The 24845-nt window shown below is 42.3% G+C and overlaps 1 protein-coding gene across 3 annotated transcripts in view; it reads right to left on the bottom strand.

The window, feature by feature from the left end:
• sphkap (SPHK1 interactor, AKAP domain containing) overlaps positions 1-24845 on the bottom strand; it is a 94481-nt gene that overhangs the window by 27251 nt on the left and 42385 nt on the right. For 2 of the 3 annotated variants that reach the window (XM_076734683.1, XM_076734685.1), the window contains exon 2: positions 22041-22137. In XM_076734683.1, coding sequence (XP_076590798.1) covers positions 22041-22084 — 44 coding nt within the window. In that variant the 5' untranslated portion in view covers positions 22085-22137. Of the gene's footprint in view, positions 1-1311; positions 1791-22040; positions 22138-24845 lie in introns of those variants that run through there. The other variant, XM_076734684.1, reaches the window with a different exon arrangement.

The following is a 24845-nucleotide window of genomic DNA, read 5'->3' as shown; positions in this document are numbered from 1 at the left end:
AAACATGCTGGATGTAAATAATTATGTCACAGGAAAACTGAGTTCCTGTGAATGTTTGGACAGCGAGAAAAAAACGACGATGTACTGGAGATAAGTGGATACGATGTGCTTTAAATACGCTGCTGTATCTGCGAGGCACACATCAAAACACCCATGCATCACACACACAGAGAAATTCTGCAGCGAATATGTTAAATGCATGCAGAAAATTGGAAGTGAACAACACTGTAAAAAATGGAAGAGAAAAACACTGTCAAAAAAAAAAAAAAAAAAAAAAGAAACACAATAGGCTCACAGAAAATTTCAAGAGGACCATCAGGATACAGTTGTTCATGCACGACCTAATTTTCTAATCTTTGCACTTAACAACCTTTCCATCACGACACAGTGATGATTGACAGGTTGGTGCACTCTCCTGCTCCCGGGGCCTCAGGTACCCAGCAGACATCAACCTGATGTGAGGACACAATTAACCCCCTGAAATGTATGGCTTTCAAGGACAGCCCCCAGCCTGCTGTTATAATTTTCTGCAGAAGCTTTTGTGTTTTGCCAGACTTCAGAAGCCAGGAGGCCAGTTTACTTGTGCACAAACAGGCAACTTTTGGTGGCAGCCTTTAGATTTCACTGCTTTGGGAAGCATTCAGCTGCACAAAATAAGCAATGTGGCAAGTTTACATCCCGAAGACTGAAGAAACCTTCATTTTCAGCTCTAATGTTCACAGTTACTTTCAAGGAAAAACAGACAGAGGACTAGAGCTTATTAAAAACCCAATTTAAGTGTGAAATTTGAATATATTTCTATTTCAAACTTGACTCCTGTCCACTTTTTTTTTTCATTGCCAGGCATTTCTATCAGTCAGGCCAGGGAAGCTGGAACATCTTGTTTACTGCACAAACACTGGCAGTCTACTGTGAAAGAGGCTTTACTGCATCACTCTGCGTGGATTTTTGGTGCGCTCTTCCAACACTAAACACAAACTGACACAGTTTGTACAGACCATAAAAAAAAAAACCCTTCACTGCTCTTTGATGAAATGTAACGTAAAATACATGCTACACCGGCACCTCACAATCACTTGCTTTCGTAAAAATATCTGCAATACTATATTTTAAAAGGCTGCTGTAAATATTACAGTAAATCCATGTGTGAAATACTGTAGGAAAAATCAGACAGGCAGCACAGATGCAACAAAAACACTAAGAAGTAGATGTTCACTCTTTAATATGACACAGGACTACGATGATTTTGTATTGGTGCGCCTGTGCTCATCGACATTTTTCTTTATCCCGGGATAAAAAGCAGTCTCTTACCTCGGCGTTTTCAGAAGGCACTTTGCGCCTGCCATTCTGTCAAAAATAGCCAAACTGTCCTCAACCAGTGGGATTATTTCCCCTTTGGAAACAGGGTAAAGGGAGAGGTACGGCTGAGCGCCTCGACGCGTAACTGTCCCCGGGACGCTCTCCGGTCCAGATGCGCATCCCCGACCGAACACTGAAGGAATCCCAGACTGCTTCACCGTGGCCGGAGGAGTGAGGCTGCGATGAATTGAACCCCGCGGTTATCAGCAGCAGCAGCGGCTCACCACTGTCTGCCCTGCGCGCCTGTCCGCCAAGTGCCGAGTACAGGCGCAGGAGCCCCGCATGGATCAAACGTAATGAGCTGCACGACGCAGGCAAGGGCATGGATGTGAGCAGTGCGCGCGCATGTCGACTCGCACGCGCGTGTACACACCGTCGCACGCGCACCCGTGTTGTAGTTGTTTGCTACCGATACACCGTGAACCCAAGTTAACCACTTCCAGAATGCGCTGGTTAACATATACTGAAGGCTGAGTAAGATGGACGTTCACGGAACACTGAGCATGCACAGGCCTCAGTAAGAGCAGAGGAAGCAACTAGACAACAAAAACAGTAAATAAGTGTCTCCATCACAGCTGAAACAAGGGACTGTTCTCAGGCACATGATCTGCAAAGAGGAGAGGAAACCCAGGCTTTGATAGGACACTAAACTTTAAGCTGGTGTGAATTTCACTTCCAGTACTCGCCCTTACTACAACACAAGGTCAGTGCAGCGGGCTCTGTGGTCGGCCTGCCCCCCCCTCAACAAGCAAACAGGGACCAACGTCCATGAATGCATTTCAAGTGCTTATTTTTGAGCAAAGCAGAAGCAGACCTGCCCACTATTACTGTACGTGTGATGAGGGATAAACTTAGACACTTTCACTGAGCAGTCTCCATGGAAATATCAAAGTCGCCTGTGTATTGTCTTGGCGATCATTACAGGGGAGAGATTGGAATATTTTGTCATTTTGTACTGTGCTAACTGTCTGTGGAGTGACAGAGATGGACATTTTAACACACTGGAACATCCTCATCATCATCAGCCCAACTGTTATTGGATACTTGAGGTCCTTACTGATTTTAGCATAACAATATTTATATCAAAGATTTGGCAGTCAATATTATTTTTCTAAACATAAACACTAGCATTACCAAAAAGTTTAGACTACTGTGCTTTAAAGCTGTTTATATAATGGCGCCACTGTTTCTACATTAGTGTCATTTCTTGTTACAAGCTGACACACAATAATATATCTGCGATAAGATAAAATCAGTCATGCCGATGTCTTTGTGGGGCTCTAGTTGTTTATTCATTTATCTATTTTCTGGGCACCTGGGGGCAGCACAACAACCTGTAACCACAACAGTGACATTTAAAGGTCCAGTTTGTAGGATTTAGTGACCTCTAACAGGGAAGTTGTACATTGCAGCCATTTGTCTCACCCCTCACCTACGGTGGCTGCTAAAAAACACGAAAAACGCAAAATGTTTGGTTTGTCCATTCTGGGCTACTGTAGAAACATGACTGCATGGAAGAGGACCCGCTCCCGCCTTAGATACAAAGGCCTAACAAAAGCACAGTCATTAAGCATTAAGCAAATAGATCACCCTAAATCCTACACCTCTAATCAAAATATTGAGTTAAGATGACAAGTTAGTACGTGTTAGCAAATAACTGGCTATTCACACATCCATCAGATATGGAGCAACACTAGCATTCATTTGGAGTTGTGTTTCAGGCAACTTGGTGAAAGTCAGTCCAGCCTTCACTCTATTTTGGCTCCATTTTTGGTCTCCACCAACACGAGTCGGAGAGTGACGGACGCTAAAGCACTGAAACAAAGGGCCGAGGGAAACTTCTATATTGGCAATAAAGATGACTTTGACATTACATGTAGTCACCTTAATTCTTTTTCTTTTTTGGAATATGGCAGCTTTAAAGTTGTATTTTATCGTTTTTTTTGTTTTGTTTTTATTCTTCAGTAAACCAATGAGCTAACTAGTGGTCAGTTTTCTGTGAAAAATTGTCACTTTGGTAGCCAGAATCTCAAGTATCAGCACACAAAGAATGAATAGCTTCCACACAGAAAAGACATCTGAAAGGACACAGTGTAGGTCATTACACCAGCACCCCTCTGAGCTCCGACGACCAGCGCAAAATGTAAAAGAACACACATGCACACACACACACACACACACCAGATTCCCAATTGCCACTCAAGTCAACCATCATCTCCATCGCCTCAGCCCTGAGAGTAATATCCACGTTCTCTGTGCCTGATGGTTGGGGTAAAATATCCCTTCTTGGTCCGTTAAGGAGGTCACCAAATAAACAGGAGGGGGTTAAAAGCAGCTGTGACCTTCAGTCCTCCATTATCCAACTTGGACTGTGTCGGGGCAATAAAGTGGTTGGCAGGGAACCAAGGAAATGGTGGATATTCAGGAACGCAGGGGTCCTGATGAGATCTGTGTGTGTGTGTGCGAGAGAGAAATGCATTTGTGGATTCATACGCTGGCCAAAGTGTGCGTCTTCACTCAGCTGAAAGGATCATTTCTGCCTCAAAGAGGATAGATTTTTACATGCTGTTATCAGATACCATGTTATTTCTCTCCCTCTAGATGCCATTTGCTTTCTTTCAACAACAACAATTCAGCAATATCAAAACCCAGCTTCTGTGATGACAAACTGCAGCCAGGCAGCCCACAGGGAGCACATACTGTACATTTACAAAATGCTCAAATACCTTTCCCATTCATATTTCAACATTTGAATTAATAAACACACTCAAGAAGCCCCCATTGAGAACATAAACTTGACTAGTTCAGCCAGTCTCACCCCGATCTCTCATTAAAGATTCTGATATAAATAACAGAAGTCTTGCATTAGCCAGCACTTCTTACCAGCTGTTAATGCCCTGTGTGGTTATGCACGGTACCATCTCATTTCATGCTTCTCAGCTGAGGAAAACAGTTTTTACAGCTGAATATTTTCTAGGTTATCACTCGAAAGCAAACGGACAGAGAAGAACTGAAATCAAACTACCAGCGAGGAGGAAAAAAGCTTCACGCTCACAGCCAGACTTATTGTATAAGCATAAGGGTAAACAACAAATGCTGTATGTAACGCACTGAATTGTCCACATTTTCAATTTCTCAAAAGCCGCTCTCAGCCGGAGAGTCCTTTCAGGCAAACTGAAAGTAAGTCATCGCCCTCAATCACTCTCCTTTGTAAATAATGTAAATAGTAAAACCACCAGAACACTGATGGGATGTTCCTCACCGGCAAACAGCTGTTTGTGTGACATGGCATGTCAGTGTGTCTACATGTGTTTGCAGCAACGGACAATGATCAAATATTTCTAACACATCTTAAACACAACGTTATGAATGGAAAATAATGCGTTTTGAAAAGAAAGAGCTCTTGTTTTCTGTTAAAAAAAGACAAAATGCAGTGTTGTTGTCGCTTGTGTTTCTAATACATTAAGCACTATAGAAGAAAGGTTGCCGACTTAAATTCATCTGTTGTGTTACTGGCTGAAATTTTGACCAGTAACTGTTGTAGAATCGTGCATGAGATGGGAAGGAATATGAAGTCTGAAAGTATTTTGGTTTTGGCAGTGCAGAAACTCCCACATCATCTCTCAGATTTTCCTGTTTGGCGGTGTGCATGAGTGACCTTGAGAAGTGACCCAACTAGAATATCACCACAATCCCCTTTACCACCTGCACGGGCTAAATATAGATCTAGGATGAGAGCTAAGAGCATGAAATATATTAGCATCAACACAAAGCCAAGATTTTTATGGGAAGGTGTGCTGAGATTTATGCTGCTGCACAGATTTGTGGTTTTCACATCCTACAGTACAAGATTGAGCACTTCTAATCACCACCACCAATAAGAAAGATGCTGAATTCACATTAGTTGCACAGTGACGATGTAGACTAGTTCAAAGAAACAAACAGGTACAGTTATCTTATATATCCTATAAAGATTTGGTTCATTGTTTCAAAGTACAGTAATCACTTAACTGTTCATTGTTCATACTCAGGTTAAGCCAATACCAGTGACTGGTCAGCACATACAGTATCTGACTGGGCTACATTGATTAATAGCAAAAGCCCACATGATGTATTCTGACTGTGTGAATCGCAGCTCTTATTCCCTGCTGAGGATACTGAACGATCAGTGCTATTCATATGCAATTATCCAGCAAGTCACTACGAGCTGTTTTGCATACAAGTTTTCAGAATAAACCCAGGGTGACCTCATAAGTTCAATATATGACCTGGACAGGCATCCCAACACAAATAGGAAGGAGAGAGACTGTCCAAGTGTGTGCCATGATACTAATTTGCACAGTTCATTGTCTCTCTGTGCTCTATACCATGGCAGGCTTTTAGCCCCATCATAACAGGTGGAATCAACAGACCTACAGAGCGCGTACAAACAAGTTCCCTCCCTGACTTCTCCTAGCCTGTGTCAGCCTTCTGACAGCTCTGCGTGGTGTTCACGCATGTAACACTCAGGCTGAGCATGCAGGGTGCCGACGGTTTTGAAGATTTCAACATTAAATCATTCCAGCAAAAGATCGCGGGGCCTCATACTGGTTAGACACTGTTTTAAACAGTCGCATAGCAACAGCAAGTCAGTTTTTGTGTTTTTCACAGGAACCCCTAGACGGGCAATAAACAGCTAAGTAACAGCTAACCAAGAAGTAACAACACAGACTGTTGGACATGAAGCTGCACAGATGTTGAATGTTGAACACTGACAGGAGTCAAACTTCCCTGATGATCGGCCTGAAACACATTCAATGAATTTGATGCTCCCTTTCTGCTCCACTCCTCCTTATCTTGTCCTCCTCTTCCTCCTTCTATTCTCTTTCCCCCTCTCTGGCTCGTCTTTCTTCCTCTTCTTTTTCATCATCCTCCCTGCTGCCCTCCACACATCTTAATCCAAAGGCTTTTCAGGGAGGGGGGGAACTAATCCATTGCACACGTTCTTAAAATAAAAGATGGAAGGTCAACTTAAGTGGAGATGAAAGCGCAGACTGCTCTCATCAGCAGAGAGGAGACATCTGAGGTAGCTGGTCGACTCTCTCACTGTCAAACACTCCGTCTCAGTGCGGCTATTTTTAATGTAGTTACTGAAAACAAAACAGAGACACGTCACACCAGAGGAGGAGGGGAGCGGAGAAGATGTGCCGATGAATCGACCACTGCGACGTGGACAGAACATCAGGAGTAAAAAGGGTCAATCATGTCCTGGGGGGGGGGGGGGGGGGCAGGGGGCTTTTGAGTTCACAGTGAAGTCGGTAAATAAGTAAACAGGTCTTATCAAAATGAAAACAAGTTGGTACGCTTGGAACCAGCTTGTAATTCTACCTGCAGTTCAGGTGTTGCGCTCTAGTAGCTCTGCTTTGATGTCTGGATCAAAATAGTTCGGATAGAGTCGTCATCCCAGAAAGAAATAAACACGTTTACACATGTTGCGCAGTCAAGTAAGGGTGGGAAGTATTCTGAGGACATTTTATCAATAAACTTTCTTACATTTTACAATTACAAAACACAATAAAAGTACAACTGGTTAAATGGCTGGTATCTATTTATTCTGCCTGTACTGAAGTGATGGACAAGCTGCCAGTACTCTGAACTCTGAAACAAGCCCAAGGCCAAATTCAACAAAGGGATATTCAAAAGTTAGTGTAGTCTGAAAAGTTCTGTGCGTGAGGATGAAACCAGCTGAGTATCACATTATAGGATGGTGAAGACAATCCTGTCTTCTGGCTGGCATTAAGAGAAGCATCAACTGGCTTGATGTTGAGCCACAGTTTTTCTCAGTCAGGAAATGTGGAGAAGTGGGGAAGACGTGGGATCAACCCAATCACATTTCCAATAAAAGCTGGATGAAATTTAAACATTTAAGCTAATTTTTAAGAGGTTTAATAGTAAATGTTTCAGTAAAATGGACCGCATCATTTCTTTTAAACTGAGCGCAATTAAGGTTTTCATGAAATCAACCAAGATCGTGCTCTGACCTTAGCGACATGTTTATTATTTAAGTCATGATATCGAAGACGAATGATGTCGTCCTGCTGGTAGGGGCATCAGACCAAAAAACGCTTAGAGAGCAAAGTCAAACCACATATTCTGTTGTTTAATCTGTAGGACTTTGGAGATGAAATATTTTGTGAATGGCAGTAGTCTCTTCTTTCACTCACATTTAGTAGATGACAGTAGTTTTGTCACTCTATAGATGCTATTTACCTTACTTAAATATGTGCAGCTGAGAAGTCGGGATTAGGTATGAGTCAGCCACACCTCTCTGCTCACCGATGGTCAAACACAAGGGCCGCTTCAGCGGATTACACAAATCTTCCACCGCTTTGGAAGACTTATTCAAATCCTATGTCTTCAGATTAAATAGACCAAACTGCTCTAGATCGTCCATCATCACAAGCAGATCCCAGTATGAAATCAGTGAAGAAGCTGAAGGTCCTAGTCTCCAAATCACAGATGTTGGAACCATTTTTGAAGCTGCTCCACCAACAGGTGGCTCCTCGCATGAAGCAGTCATAGCTGTCACGGCCAGCAGTGGTCACTGACCCAACCAGTCCAAGAGAAAAGACTGCACAGCCTTTGTAAAATACTGTAACTCCTGCAGAGCACATGGCAGCGTAAGCGTCACGCAGATGACCACATAGTCAAAGTCTCTGAAGGGCCCAGGGATTCCAGCCATGCAGGAAACAGATGGAATCGCAGAATTTGATAAGAAAATCAAAATCCAGAATATTATGGAAATTGCCAAAACGTGGATAGAATTTATAAAACTCAGGGTTTTCCCGACAATTTGAAATGATTTTCATAGTGCTTAAGCTGAATGAACAGGGAGGTTGTTGTTGTGTTGTGTTTTGGTGGCACGCACACACACACACACACACGCACACACACACACAGTCACGTCGAAGAGGTCCTCTGAGACACAGAGAGAGAGGCAGCGTGCTAGCAAGAACTCATCACTTCAACAGACCCTCACAAGTGCAGCCACATCAGGAGATAGAAGACGTGAGTTTGTTGAAGACTTTGTGGCTGTGCGTGCAGTCACATATTCTGCTGGAAAAAAAAAGAAAAAGCTGCATCTGTCTCTGGTCAAGCATCGTAAACAAGGAGGAGCGCTGGCTGAAGGTGAGATTAGCGTCCTGCAGAAGATCCCTTTGATTAACAAATAGTGACATGGTGGATGACCCTCAGCTACCACATCATGAGGCTGTGGCTCAGTATCGGGCTGTGGAGGGGCTTCTTGATCTATGATTACTGGACAGTGCAAGGTAGCTGTGAAAAGGACACACAGCATTCAGCAGCAGACTGTGTTCTTGGAAGCAATTAGAGATAATAGCCTTGTTAATCAGAGCAATCACAGCCCCCGCTCACCTCAGTTATTCCAGATTTATTTTTGTTTAACCTTTCTATCTATCCTTCTTTCCACCTGTGTTCTCATCATAATGGAAATGTATGATTACGGGACCTGATCATTATAATCGCAAGATAAGGTTAATGATGGAGGGAGTCACTGGCTTTGCTTCTCAGTGACATCAGTTATTATTAGTGTCTTTTCAGTGTGGATATAGAATAACAAAATAAAGATGAGCTCATTATGCAGAGGTTTTTTGGAAATTTTCATCATGTATAATTAAATTCTGAGAATGATTTTTTTTTCCCTCATTCACCTTTGGTGCCCCATCAAAACCGGTGCAGTTGGTTTCATAGTGAAATGTTCAATGGCAGTTTTGGATAAAACGCAGTCTTTCCATCACCCGGAGACAGTTTCTGCAAACCTGCTGTCTCTGTACTGAGACAGAAAAACTTTTTCACAAACTCGATCAGCATAATAAATGTGTCTAGAGACATTTCCGCTGGCTGTTCTGCTGTGTTCGTGTGTTTGTATATAAGTACTGATCCAGCATGCCTGTTTCACCTCTAAAGGATTTTGTTACTGTGGCATTTTAATATTGTATTATGGCACAATAAAGCCGGGTGGAGGGTTGTTGACTGAAAACCCATCTTTTATGTAATATTTATCTCCTTTGTTCTCATCCAACATTCTCCCTAAAAATCCTTTTTGTCCTCACTTTTTTCCTTTCCGTCCTCTTTTTCCCTCTTTCCTTCATTTTAGCGATCAAGCTACAGCAACAGAAGTCACTTTTAGCTGCTTGTATTGTCTTAATTATGTAATTGTTGTCATAATTCTAATGCAAATCTTAAGCTTACTTCTGAAAAGGTGGATGACGGCGGATGTGGAAGATGGAAGCGGAATGTAGTACAGTACACAGATCAACAGAGATGGGATGATCAGGACCGACAGAGGGTTTGAGGACAGAGTGGTGGAGCTGGTGCAGTAAAGGTTGTGGGAGGGATTGATGAAGGCTGCCATCAGGAGAGGTGGTGATAGCAGCACAGAGCTGCACTGTACTACAGTAGGAGTTGGTGGTGGTGACAGATTGAGGTTCCGGTCTGCTGCTGGGAGGATGCCGGCAGGTTTGGGCCAGACGCAGCCAGCGGCCTAGTAAGAGCCAAGTCAGTGACAAGCCTGCTGGGTAATAATATAATAAGTTGATTTTAATGCTGATGAGAATAGCGCTACATACGTATATATGCACATGGAAAAGCTCCTTCAGGTGACCTTGACGCAGCCTCGCTGGAGACAATATCTGAACACAATGTGATGCACAGAAACTGCAAAAGATGACACGACGTCTCCTTGTGGTTTTTTATTGAGTATTTGAGTGCAACGTGGCTGTCGTCTGAGTCCAGACTTCACTGTCAGATCACTAAGCTGCAAAGCTCATTGAAAACCTGAGCAGCAGGTTGAATTGATTTCCTGACGACTCAGTATAATCTCTCCTTCTCTATCTGGGTTTTTCTCCCTCTCTCTCTCTCTTTTTCCTCGCCTTTGTCCCGGCCCCACTCTTCCTCCCTTTTCCTCTGCTTTTTGACGTTTTTGAGACCCTTTAATCTTGTGGAGAGCAAAACAGACGCAGGCACGCACATACAATTAATACACACTTGTGTTAGACATATAAATTGGATGAAAATTGGTTCCACTTTGTCCTTAAATATCATCTGCGATTGTAATGTGATTGGATGTTAAGAAGATTCAGGTTCTTTCTTGATTATAACACCTAAAAACGTGGACTACAATGCTCTTTTCACATGGAATTATTTCTTAAAAACTGTGCAATTATTGTGGAACCATAACTTCCTCATTTAACTGTTCCTCACTCTCTTTATTTAAAAAGTCACTACATGTCTAAAGTAGGCATGACATAAATTGTTTTTCTAAAAGCTAAGCCACTCAACAATGACATTTGTCATTATGTTTGTGTGCACCTGCTGATTCCTGAAAGCACATTCAGTGCTTAAAGAAGACCAAAACATGCAATGTACATGTAAAATATACAAGTACTGCAATAATTAGTGTCTTTATGAAACAAGTTGCTTCTGTTATTTTGTCCACTTAATTACCTCAAACAGTCTTATTAAAAACAATACACACCACAAAGTGCCGTCCAGAAAACTGCCACAGAATTGAATCAACACCTCTCTGACTTGATGCCGTCTGATTTCTTTGTTAATTTTTAATGTCAGCGTGAGGGTGCAAACCTGTCTGGCCATTATTGCTCTAAGGCACATGTGTCAGCAGCCATTTGCTGTACGGACACAAACAGAAGCGGAAACACTGCCAACATCAAGAGAGAACTTAATTAACACTCACAATTAACATGAAGAACAAATGGACTACCAGGTGCTTTGACTCTACAATTCAATTATTGCTTCTTACTGGCAACGGGCTCAGTGAAGGTCAATGCTGCGCCATAATTATGGAGCACTATGCACTACAACAGCACTGAGGATTACTGCGAGACAAAGGGCTCTCTTTAAAAGGTTATATGCCGTCTGTGGTAGTGTTTAATAAGCATAGCAAAAGAAGGAAGCGTTTTTCTAATTAAGAGACTGTAAAACATCAGCCTCTAAACATGAGGGAAATGTGGCAGCGATGGAGATAATTACTGTCGAGCACTGGATCTCTCTGAGCTAACAGTACGGGAAACAGAAGTGCTAGTGATCCGATCATCACGACACTCTGTCTTACAGATGCTCTCAGATGTTAACAAATAGCTTTTTTAGCAAGATTTTTAGCATTTTGCGTGTTTTTCACTCACACACCATTTTGCATTCTAGCAATAATGACACTAATGTCATAGCTGCTAAACATTAACGTGTTACCATTGTCATACTGAATACACTGACTTAACGATTAAAGTCAAAATACTGCTCTGTCTAAGTACTGCCTCACAAAGCTTAGCGTGACTGTAGACACAAGCATGTCTTAACCTTGTCTAATAGACATCAAACAGATCAGTGCTAATGAAACTCTGTTCTTATGGCTGCAGATCTTTCTTAATGTCTCTGCATACCCTTCAGTGTCTGTGTAAAATCACCCAAATACTGCTGCTAAAAATGTGCCGTTGATTGATGGCGATGTTCTTGGCACTGATGTTAAATTGCAATTCAATTTCTATAGAATTGAAGGCACTCAGTAAAATTAGCACCAGAATGCAATGCTGTTTAGCCGCCAACTTGGAAGTCCCAGATAAAAGATTTTCCAGCCAGAAAATGTGTGATGTGTGATGGCTAAAACCCAAGAATCACCTGTTACTTGGGTGAAAAAAAAAACCCATCACATGTAAGCCACATTAATTTGTATGAGTGTCATGCAGCTTACTGCAAAAGAGACATGTGACAACAAAGCCTTTCAGCTTTGCTGGAAGTATTAATTAGGCGAAAGTGAAAAACTCAACTCAGGTGAAAACAGAGGTTAGTAAGGTAGAACACAAACTTGGGAGTGAATTTAATGAGGCGTCACATGGCACAGAACAAAGGATTTGCTGGTGAAGTTGGGTCACGGCGAAGGTGAGAGCATGAAACTGATCTGGATGTACAAGTTATCAGAGGCAGAGGTAATCCATTCATGTCTGAGGATTTCATGGTTCAGTCACAAGGTACAATGGCCAGAGATTAAACTGCGATCACTCCGTCTTACTTTTCCACAGGCGCGCACACACACACACACACACACACACACTGAGTACACATACAGTGCATAAAGTGTGCATACAGCGGCACACCTGAAATTTGACCAACCGTTCTCAGGCTTGGAAACAACCTCTGGCAGATCAATAACATGGGCTCATACCTTATTTCTAAAGCCCACTCAATTACCTGTGGAGTGAGAAAAAAGGACACAGTACTCCACCTAGAGACATCAGTGGAAACAGTGATTCATAATTCATTGTCGCCTATCAAATCAGTGATCACTTAGGACCGCAGTGCATGGTGGCAGCTGTAATGACTGCTTGTTGCTGCTTCTAGAACACACAGCTATGTGCCAACAACTGGATGGGACTGAATTACGACTGGTCTGGAAGAGGCATTAGTGGTAAAGATTTCCACACTTTAAAAAATTCATGAAGAAATGGAAAAGCTATGAATGGCGCAGGAGCGGCGTAAACAGTGTGATCAATGCTTGCTCTTTGGCTAAATTTAGCTTTGCCTTACACTGCGTCCCACAAGGCTATCAATGTAATTTATCACATGCGTGACAGGGCGGACATGCGGCTGCAGTAAAAAAAAGGCCTTTCTGGCTGCTCAAGAGGCATGAAATCACCTGGTGCAGGTGGGGATAACGCAGATGAATAAACTGAGTGGGAATATTAATCTCAGGGAAACATCTGTCCTTAGAGAGGGAGCTGCTGCTGACTCATTCTCTCTTTCTGTCCCCCTCCTCACTACTTCATCACACATGCACCCTCTTTCCCAGCTTCGTTTGGTTTTGCCCCTTTAGTTGTTTGTTTCCATCTGATACGGGCTGCTACTGTGCTTTCATGTTTCAGTAAACACTCACTGGGTGTACAATATTTTTCAGGCCTGCCACAGAAGAGGGACGTGGGTAAACCTTGGAGACCTTTTTTTATTATTATTATGATAACATTATTCCGTTGTAGCCGAATGACCTTCATGTCTATGAACAAGCACCACACAACTTCCATGTATAAATAGATGTCAAATAGATTAGATAACATAGGACAACCTATGTTGGAAAAGAGTGAAAGCCTGAATAATTCAGGTGGACCAAAGCTTGACAGGCTGTTAGAAAACACTAGGGATTATGAATAATGTTATGCTGTTGTCACTGAGGCAGAATTTATCGCTGTGGCCCAACATGATCACGGCTTCAGTGACTTTTGCTGAGAGATACTGGGTCAGGTCGAGTGGTCCTTCAATGTTTTGTCTTTGTGTGGAAAGAAAGACAAGATAACATGCTTTTAACATGCTAGAATTTTTTGTATAGACTTGAAAACATTTAGAAAATAAAGTCATTCCACACAGATTATTTCAATCCACACAAACATGAAACTGAACATATCGAACTTTTTCACTATTAACCAAACCATGATCTTCATTTTTCCAGTGACCATAATCTATACAGCAACTATGGGTCCTTCACAACGCATTAGGCAAAACCATTTAGCATGCACATGTCATTTTTCAGAGGCAGATTTCCAGATTTACTTGTGTACACGCACTTACTCTACATTTTTCCCACATTAGATCCTTTGACAGACAAAACAGCTCGAGACTGAGAGTGTGTCTTAAATTTCAAACAACAATTTATCAAATTGTTAACAGAGGGCAAACCCTGACAGTGAATCAGTAAGTGTTTGCAGAAGAAACACCTTAACTGAGTGACTGATGCTTCTCTATCAGCGGAGTGTGTGTTCAGCCCAGTGGAAAGACTGCAAAGGCTGATTGAAAATACTCACTGTACACACTGTTGTTTAGATAGGATGGCCCTCCTCCACCTCTCCTCTGCTCTCCCTGCTTCCTTTTTCACCTCGCTGGAGGCGACTGAGTGCTCCTAATCAGCAATCATTTTAAAGGTCATGAATGAGACGACTGTGGGAGAGGCTGCGGGCTGTAAGCTAACAGTTTGTCTCAGTCAACTGGTGCACTGAGCTGGCACTTCCTAAGCTGTAGTTTAGCAACAGTGGCTCCAGATGCCCTTCACTGTTGAAGCTTAAACTATAAATACATGTTACATTACTTTAATTTTCTCAGAGCAACAGGTCATACTTTCTTAGTCATTGTCCAGGTAAATAACAGGTGTAAATAACAGAATTACTGATGGCTGAGTCCCATGGGAGAAGATCTCCCTCCTACTGCGTTTGGATCAAACCCTAACCCTGGAAAAATATGACATTGGAAACAGGTAGGCCCCCAGAGGAGCACATATGGAGAGCTGGGGAGCATACTTCCCTGGTAACACAGGAATGACTCCGTATTTCATTTAGCTGCTTCAGCGGCAGAATCCTGATACAGCATTGTGCACGATGGCTCACTGTCACGGCTTACTGGGACACTTGAATGGATTCACTTATCTCATTTGTAACACCTGTGCTTTTCTTACTATAACAAGTCCAAATGTCTGCTGTGAAAAACAACCAATGGCTCACATGCCCTGAATTTCTGGAGTAACGGAAATTAGCCACATAAGCTATTATCTGCCGTCAGTCAACCAGAAACGTCAACACATTACAGCTTACCAAGCGCTACATCCTCTCAAAGGAAAACTAGAACATTTTTAGAAGGACACTAATAAGTGACTAATGGACGACATGTAGGTGAGTTCTTACTGTGCTAGTTTAGATGAAATTACGAGAGGAAGGTATGAGCAGAAAATCAGAACATATGTTGTGACCCTTACGTTATGAAGAGGAGCGATTTTTCAACTGAACTGAAAGATTTGCCTGCTACTGAGGCAGCAGATACAACCAACTACCTGCTCATTCAGACGTTATTCTACTCTAGAAAACAAATGAAAGCAGACAAAAGTATGGAGGCGTACAACTTTCTTTTGTTAGTACCAAGGTGCTCCTTGATGACACACCACTTAACAGGTTATATCTTGTTAGTTTAATTTTTGCAAAAGCTGACGTGAAAATGGAAAATGGTGGTTTCACAGTGGGATATGTGTGATACTCGATGTGTTATACTGGGAGGCATTATACTGAAAGGTGTGTTTAATATTCTGCCCCCCTTATGCATGTAAAACAAAATATTACGAAACCGCTCATGATAATGCAGTTAAGTCCAACACCACTGCAAACCGCAACCTTAATAATAAACATGTAGTTAAGACACAATTTATAGCAGAGCTGCTGCACTGGATCACATCAGATTGTACAAATGCACCTAATGGCATTTTTCTGAGTGCTCTGAACTTGTATAATCAAGATGCCTTCATAACAGTGTGCAGACTGGTCTGAAAGCCACTCTGTGTTCAGATAGATGCTGGGACAGATGGCTGAGGCCAGATTTACTCAGGCGTCCTACTGTCTGCAACCACAACGCGGTCTCCTTCAGTACAGATACAAGGGTGTCCATATGATCTCTACAACCACACAGCATCTGCTGAAGCATTCTGGTCTGTGTATTGTTGTGTGTTGTTGTGCCTTCTCGTATCCTGTCTGTGTTGCCTGTGCATGAGAGTACAGAGTATATGTACATACAGTATGTGAAGGATGCCAGTATTTGTGCATATGTTCCTCTGTGCTCTCTTTATTGGATAATCAGCAGGGCCCAACGTGCAGATACACTTTACGACAGAGACATTAAAATCTCCAATCAATGCCAGTCCAGACAGGTCCAGAGACAGGTGAGTAACAGGAAAGCAATGGAAGGAGAGGAAAGCAGCTGAAGGTGAGATATTAAGAGCAGTAATGAACAAAACTTCTAAAAAAAAAAAAAGGGTTTCAGTACAGCACAACAATCCCTGAATGAACTTACATGATAAAAAGCAACACTGCCAAAAAACAAACAACCAAACAAAAAGAATGTCCCCCACTCCTCCCCGAACACAGCACCCCATTCACGGGTTTGTAAGAGAACTCTACTGGCAGTCTGTCAGTCACCAGTGTGAAAAACACCCTCTCCAGCCTCTAATGACCCTCGGTTGTGCTTCTCATTATTCCTGCTCCTCCATGTGGCAAACCAGGTCTGCCCTGTAGCTCAGCAGACAGTCCTCCGTATGCTAATGCTCTGTGATATAGGTCCCTCTACATCTGACACTGCACAAATAACATAGATCACTAATCATGATTTCACTCTCCCTGCAGTAAACACAGTATTGTGGGGTGTCACAGAGGTGCGTTGTCAGGATTTACGTATCCCTTTTGAGCTAGAGTTATTTCTGAAATGGACGTACATTTTCCATTTAACAAGGTCTTAATGTTTGGTTGTAAGAAGGTGAATATGACCATAAAATTTCTCATGAAACTGGAGCAGGAGCAACTACAATGGACATAAAGTATAGATATATATAGTATACATAGTATATTGATTGGCCAATAAAGCATGTTGTCTGATGATGTTGCCTTGCAGCAAAAGTTGAGCCAGTTCTGGCAGCGATCGTGTCTTTTGCCATAAAGACGGTCAAGCAGCAGTCCATGTGATGTACTATTTCTGCTTCATCGTTCTCCGCATGTCAACGGCGTGAGATAAAAATGCTTCTACTCAGCACCATAACCATTACTACAAAACGGTGCTACTGTTAGCATTAATCTCATGAAGTACACACTGTACCTGTAGAGACTGTTTGGCAGATGTTGACCTGCAGCCTCTGGTGATCATTCTGTCACTCAAACAGGTGTTCAAACGGGGAGTTTGTTCCAGTACAATGGGTGAGAGACGAATGTGAAATGAGGGCATGTGCAACAGTCACTCCAATGTCCTGGCAGGGCCCCTGGTGATAGTAAATGTAAAACAATCTCAACATTTCTCGCTTCACCCTCTCCTGTGAAAAGGTTGCCAATTCTCCATTATGCCCTGCGAGACACAGTAGGATGGCTTTTCTACGGACAAACAAATCCCACTCAGTGCATCTGATCTGCTGCTCCAGTTTGCCAAACATTTTTCTCGACCCTAGTGGCAAACTGAGAGGTGTGATGTTGGCACAGCACATAACTGAGCCTCTCTCACCTCCCACCATCGGCTTGAAAAGTCAAAGTCACTCTTTTTGTCTCTCTGCTGAAAATCAATGTTTTGTCTCCTTCACAGAAGAAATCACTCAAAGAAGGGGCTAGACAAGAGTGGAGAAATGCACTCTGTGAAACCAAGAGCAAAAAGAAAAATGGCCACTTCCTACAGAGAAATACAACCTGCCCAGCCATCTTGCACTCATCCCTTTGTTTGACACTCCGACCCAGCTGCAGTGCGAAGGAGCCTAACCTTTCATGCATCTATTAGATCTTCCTGTTTTATTCAATCTGACAGACAGGTGGATGATGGACATGAAAGAAAGTAAAACAGGATGGGAGATGGAGGAAGGACGGAGAAGCTGAGAGCAAGGAAGCCAGATAAAGCCGGAGCCCAGCGAGGGCAGCATGGTTGGAGGGCAAAGGCCCATTAGCATTGTTCTGCCTAATGGTGAGCTCATTCATGCAAAGAGAGACAGAGAGGGGCTGAGAAAGAGAGGAAAAAGAGACAGTGAGAAAATAATTGCTGATTTACACCTGCTGTTAGAAGCCCCATCTTCCTTCTGATTAGTCTACTTCAGACATAGCCCCTTGTGCACTGATTACACGCTTACAACACCCGACACCTGCACACCAAGCAATAACTACAGCCCTGCTTACCGTACTTGCATGAGGAGCTCTTGATTTGAGACAGTTTTGTGTTTCCGCCAAAGCAAAGCAAGAATGGTGGCTTTAATACTCTCAGCCATTTCCCACCAACAATTCTGACAGCTCCTAGAACACCAAGCTGGAGTGTCGTGCCATATGGGATCACTGCTGAGTACAACTGTCTTTCTGTTCAGCTTGAGGCTAGACTGTGTAGATTACACTCAATATGCTCAAAGACTGTGTGCCAAATGCTTGACTCAGGATTTCAATGCTGCATGTACAAAAAGAGTGCCGACTTGAGTCTAGCTGGTGGTATTATATCAGATACTGCTCATGCTTGTGTTGACTAAAAGACAGTTTAGAGTTCCACAGGCTGAACTTTAGCAGGTTATAAAAGACAGACTCATGGTAGACGAAGGTCAACGTGCAGTTAGTCAGCAAATACAGCATAATGTTTTCAAACGTTTTAAGACTGGGGCACTGCAGTTTAGGCCGGGGGATGGGTGCGTCAGACATTAATCATAAGCAGCAAGATTAAATGCACTGCCACTGTCTATGTCTGTAATGTGCTGCTGCTGCTGCATCTGAAATTATTGTGTTTTTTTTTGCCATATGAACAGCATGGCACTGTCTGTCTGTCTGCCTGTCTGTCCACCAAATCTCAACAACATTGGATGGATTGCCGTGAAATTTGATTCAACATTCATGTTGAATTTAGGAAGAATCGCTATTATGTGTGTGATTCAGCACCATCATCAGGTCATCCTTTTAAACCTGGGCTGGGAAACTTCCAGCCTCCAGGCCATATGCAAGATCTTTTGATCCGGCTTGCGAGGCTATGCATAAATAAAGCAAGTCATAGCAAATGTCTGTGCGCTTTGGCCTTTGTGGTGGACATTACCAAGTACCTCTCAGAGCTCCGGCCAGCTTCTCAGCTCTCTGTATCATTTGAAGCCAAATTAAAGCTGTGGGAAGTGCAACTGGAAAGAAGAAACACTGCATTTTCCTACTCTGCAAGAACAAAAGCCTGCTTTTGGAAGGAACTGAATATATTTTGCTACACTGTGGAACCAGTTGACGTCCCTGACAACCTGCAACATGAAATCATTGAGCTGCAATGCAACGACCAACTACTGTGAGCAGATCTTTTCAGAACTGGCTCTTGTGAAGACTTAGTTCTGCTCAAGACTGACTGACCCAGGCCTAGAAAACCAGCTGTGAGTAGCAGCAGCAGCATCACTACTATTTGAAAGCAAAGCGAAGCAGTTCCAGCCACGGCAGAGGTTTCCGTGAAATGTGTTAAATAATTTAGTATGGCCAGGGGTGCCACCAAGGGGGGGACCAAGTTAGTCCCCTCCTCTATCACATATGCATAATAAGCTTCTCAGGTGCTGCCCAGTCACTCTTAACCTGCACCTGCAAAACTGTCATTCCCAACAGCCCCAGCTTCACATCATCTTTTTCACTAATTAGCAAAAGTTAGTGTGCAAACACATTAATCTACAATAAACATGGTAAATATATCTGCTAAACATCAACATATTTACATTGTAATTCTGAGCATGTTAGCCTGCTGACATTAGCATTTTGATCAAAGCACAACAGCCTCAGCTGCTAGCCTGGCTTTAGACTGCACTGTGTAAACACAGGAGGTGTAGCATGAACATCACATCAGCAGAGCAGCAGCAGCAGCAGCTTCAGTCGTCTGTCTGTATCTACACAGGATGCATTCAGACACAGTGCTGAGTGTAGGTCACCCATGTTTTGGCAGCACAGAGCCCAACACACAGTCACAGTTGTTATGTATGCACAACAGTAGAAAATAAACTGGAAGTGTAAAAATAAGCCTGTGTAGTCTTGGACAGATTCAAATGGAACCTCATATGTTCCTTCAGATGCATGTGAGACTGAAAAACATGACTTTATTATTGTTATCATCATTACTCACTACAGTATTTGAATGGCTGATGTGGACTGTGTTTCAGAGGTCTGGACTCAAGTTATAAAAAGCAGATAAAAAAGTTGACAACATGTAATCTAACATAAAGTTTTGGAAAAAGTCATCCAGCCCCCAAAGGCAGATCAAATTTAATTTCCACATTCTGAAAAATAAAATAAAAATCTGGAAATGTTTAGGGCCAGTCACCTAACAGAATATATACTGTATTGTAATTCAGCACTCATGATGTATTAGTACAGTTAGCAGTGTGACATCCTAGATTTTCTTTTGCTTCATGATTTATGAAGATGGATTAGCTTTAATTATTGCACACACACAACCACTGATTACAGCCATAATACTGTGTATGTGCCCAACACACACACACACACACGCACATGGACCAGTGATGACAAATGATCCACATTCAAGCACCTGTGCACACGTACACACCCAAGTTGTTCTTCTCCCAAAGTACATTTTGACCTACAATTATCTTCTGCCCTACTTCAGTCTGTCCCAGGTGACTCAGCCAAAATAACCGCAGTGCATCTGAAGCAGGTATTTGTCATGCCCTTCACCATTTATCACATCTGTCCTTCAAAGTTTGATCTGCACATCTGCACCATGCTGCTGTGCGTTCATATTGTCCAAGGGGTTGACCTAGGGGAGGTAAAGTGTTGTTTTTTCCTCAATATTACCTTTATTCGCAACTTAAACTGGAATCCACATGCATCTTATGGTTTTGTTATTGTGGGGAGAATTTGGGATTTCATATCTTGTCTTATCCATGGATGGACAGCTAAGTGAAAGCTGTGGCATTCAGGTGAAAGCTGTTCACTCAGTGCTCATTGATAAAGTTTATGTTGTCCTTTACTATTTCTTGCATGGATTACAGTCTTTTGTCTGTCTTTTCCTCTCCGACTGCTGGCCCACATAACAAACTCAAAAAGCTGAAAGAAATGAACACTGTCATTTCCCCGGAAAATGAAAACAAATCACCTACAGCAGCAGAGCCCACAGCACATTATTTCAACCTCAGCTCCTGCCAATGTTAACTTCCCAACAACGAAACATCCCTCCCTGCTCCACTACATTTCATTTAATATTACACAAAAACACACAGTGCTCCCACTCTCTTCACCATCTGTCCCACTCGTTTCTCTGCCCGACTCCGGGGTTGTGCTGCTGAGACATCGATGCTGTGGCTGATGATGAGGTGTCTCGAAGAGGCCCGTGCTCTCTCAGCAGCCTGGTGTCCATTAGTGCTTTATGACCAGATCTCTGCCTCAGGAGTCCCAGTGCGTGCACAAGTGTTTGCCTTTTCATTTTTTGCCCTCTCTCGCTCCCTAACTGGAACACCAGCTCAGTTCCTGATGATATATTGCTGAAATTAAGTGTTGTAATCAGCCCAAGACAGGCGTTACTGGGGTGGAGCAACGAAGCATGCCCCCATGTGGTGGGGAGGGAAAATGCTTTAGTGGTGGCAGGGATGGCTATTTTATCATGATGGGTTTAGAACTGAAAACTATTGATCTCTCTGGAGAGAATAGTAATACAGAAAAGCAAGGTAAATAGAAAAAACACCAGAAAATGGGAAGAAGAATAGAAAAATAAAGTCAATCCCAGCATTATTAGTCTGTGTATCACAACAGCTGCCAGAGTAATTTTATTAGTAATTGGAAAACAACACAAAGGGTAGCATTATGTATTAGACTGATAACAAAGCTAATTCTAATTTTAATGGGGATGTAAAAGGAATTCCCTTTTATCAGAGTTATGTTATAATTCAGTTTGGGGGATAGGATTTGTCATTACTTTTAAGTCTAAAAGGGCCGACACAGTGTGTACAGGAAGTATGTAGTACGCAACCGTGCCTTTGTACGAACTATAGACATTTGAAGTCTTGTAGCATTGCTTCAGCAACATTTTTCTTGGCCCCATGACACCAAAAGTAGACCAGAGAAGCGCTACTTAAATGCAGTCCATTTACCGAGAACAAAAGATAGTAAAGTACTTACAGTTCAGTGAAGGTCCGCAGCACAGTGAACAGTGAGGACAGCATCTCCGGTCTGATTCTGTGTCTACCTTCCTAAATGGTTAGCCCAGGCTCTTTACCTGAAATACACAAAGATAGCTGAATGGATAAAAAGGTTTATACAAACACACATACATACACACTGTATCAGTGTCAGAAGGGAGGAACAGATGGCTGCCTTTCTTTGAGACCGTCTCTGTCCAGCAGTTTTCCTCCGCATCATCTGGCAGGTAGATGTAAGCAATTTAAAGCACAGCGGTATGTCTTCACCTCTCCCACGCACAGACGCACACACACACACACACACACACACACACACACACACGAAAGTGGCGCACAGACAAATATTTAAAGGGATTGAACAAATATCTAATATCTCTGCTGATAACAACAAGTAGGCTCCTGCTTGTTGTATATGATATCAGTTCAAATAGCAGAGGCAAACTGTTTTGCATTTTAAGGTCACGCTGTGATTCACAGAGGCAAAAGGGCTAAAACTTGAATACTGAGTTCTGTTACACAAGTGTGAGAGAAGGAACAACACAGAAGAAAAATGTTTTGGTTTTTTGGGGGGTTTTTTTCCGGCTTTTTGGCAAATTAACAAACTTAACATGTCAAAGTTTCCATCTGCAACATTTGGCCCCTTCATGCACTTTTTTTTTTTGGCTGTGTTTTGTCTGACACTTTTAATAATGCTCCATATTATGAGTAACATAATCTAGAGTAATAAAATATTTATCAGCCTCATACAACATATGGTCATCCCACACTGGGTATGACGTAAGAAGCCTGTGCATGCTGTCTTGCACAAAGCCGTTAACACTCACTGTAGATTTGTCTGCATAAATGAATGGACAAGCTTGTATTGTAAGTAATAAAACAACAGTTTATCTAATTTTAGTCAATAACTGTTACACAAATGCATTTGTTTGTTTATATACAGGATTAAATGAAGATCAAAATGAGTAACTTATTTCAACATTAGGAAGAGCTAATAAGCCTTACCAGAATACCTTACAGATGCTCAGGTTGTTCATATAAATACCCCTAATACTTGTATTTTGCAGTTTAGGTTCTGAAACTAGAGCAAACTGTGGATGAACAAGTGCAGTACCTTCTCGGATTCAGTTTATCATTGAAAATCCAGATTATAGTCATACAGCACGGTTGTCACAGTGCTATGATGAGGTCATGGCAAATTGTAATGAGGAGGCTGCACACATTAATGAAGTTATTGGGCATTTTAATGAGGTCAGAGCACACAATGATGAAGTCATTAGACTGGTGTTGATGCTTAAGTTAATCTCATATATACACACACGCACATTAATTGCTTCCTGCAACACAATAAGGCCACATCCTCTAGAAGATTGCTGAAGATGGATGCAAACTTGATTAATTCTCATTAATGCATTTTATGCAACAGCAAAGAGTATTAGAATAACACAAGCCCAGAGCTTGTGTCGTTCTGCCGGACAGTTGGGGAAAAAAACTAATTTTGTTGTTTAATTCAGAGGACTTGATGCATAAAATACATGTTGAATTTATATGATTTTAATCCATGTCATCTCGCTGTCATCTTTCCTCTTCACAGGAGTAGAAAGGGAAAAATGCACCAGAGGAAACGTATGAACTCCAGACTGTGACAAAAATGGTTGCATGTGAGAACATTTGTTTCAGAGTGTGCGAGTTAAAGTCTTGCGTGGTGAGAGTGGTCCAATGTGGGAGAAACGTCGCCCTGCAGAGCTGGAGAGCCTCCAAAGCTCTCGATGCTGCAGTTACAGTCCTATCCAAATGTGTTAAAGGAGAAACTACGCCTCGTTTATTCCATTTACACTATTCATTAATTCAGTGCTGTCCTAATAGTATTGATCTATTGAAAGGAGAATGAGGTCAACCTCATGTTATTCAATTATACAAAGTGTTTGAGATCAGAGCTGCCACACACTCTGATTGGTCGATGGACTCAGTCCAAAGTTATCATATTTAGCACGCTGAATACAACTTACGTACAGCGCTGACTCTCGGGAACCAGCTAAAAGTTAGCGTAGATGGCTAGCTTTAGCATGACTTCATGAATGTTATCGATAGTAATGATTTAAAGGTAAAGATTTCATTCATTCGCTGTTTTGTTTGGATTAAAAACCTCTTAGAGGTAGATTTGATATCAGGGCTTCTCTTTCAGCATCTCTACAGTACATGTTGCATAGTCCTGAACTAATTTGTGTTCAAACTACCACACAGCAATTCAGGACGTATTCTCACACAGTAAAACTGTACACAATGCACAGAGAATGAGAAGGACAGGAGATTAACAGGGGCCAAGAAGCTCAGTTTTGTCCAGGAGCCCTCTGACGGTTTCATCTCGACCAAAATGCTTTGAAGCTTTGAACACACAGCACGCATGCCTGTTACATCATCAGTGTTGCACTCTTAAACATCACCACTGGCAGTCAAGGTACAAAGAGAACAAACTTCTTTTATTGCAGAGAATGGGCCTTCTCTCCACCCTTTCAACACTGGATGATGGCGTTACAATGCATCTACACGCTCTCAGCAGCAAATCAAACATGATGTGACAAACACCTCAGCCTCATCAGACAAGACAATCAGCACACTAGCAGACAGGCCCTAATTGGCCCCTTGAGCTGCTCTCTTCAAGCCAATCTACAGCACAGACCCCCCCCCCCCCCCAAAAAAAAAGGATTTGACTGGTATATCTGAAGAGGAAATAAGAACTGCTTTGAGTGGCCTTACTCATCCCTGCAGGATTTGTTTCATTTTGTAG

Source organism: Chaetodon auriga, chromosome 7 (assembly GCF_051107435.1).
Source record: "Chaetodon auriga isolate fChaAug3 chromosome 7, fChaAug3.hap1, whole genome shotgun sequence".
NCBI classification, from domain to species: domain Eukaryota; kingdom Metazoa; phylum Chordata; class Actinopteri; order Chaetodontiformes; family Chaetodontidae; genus Chaetodon; species Chaetodon auriga.
This window is presented reverse-complemented; position numbering and strand designations above follow the sequence as displayed.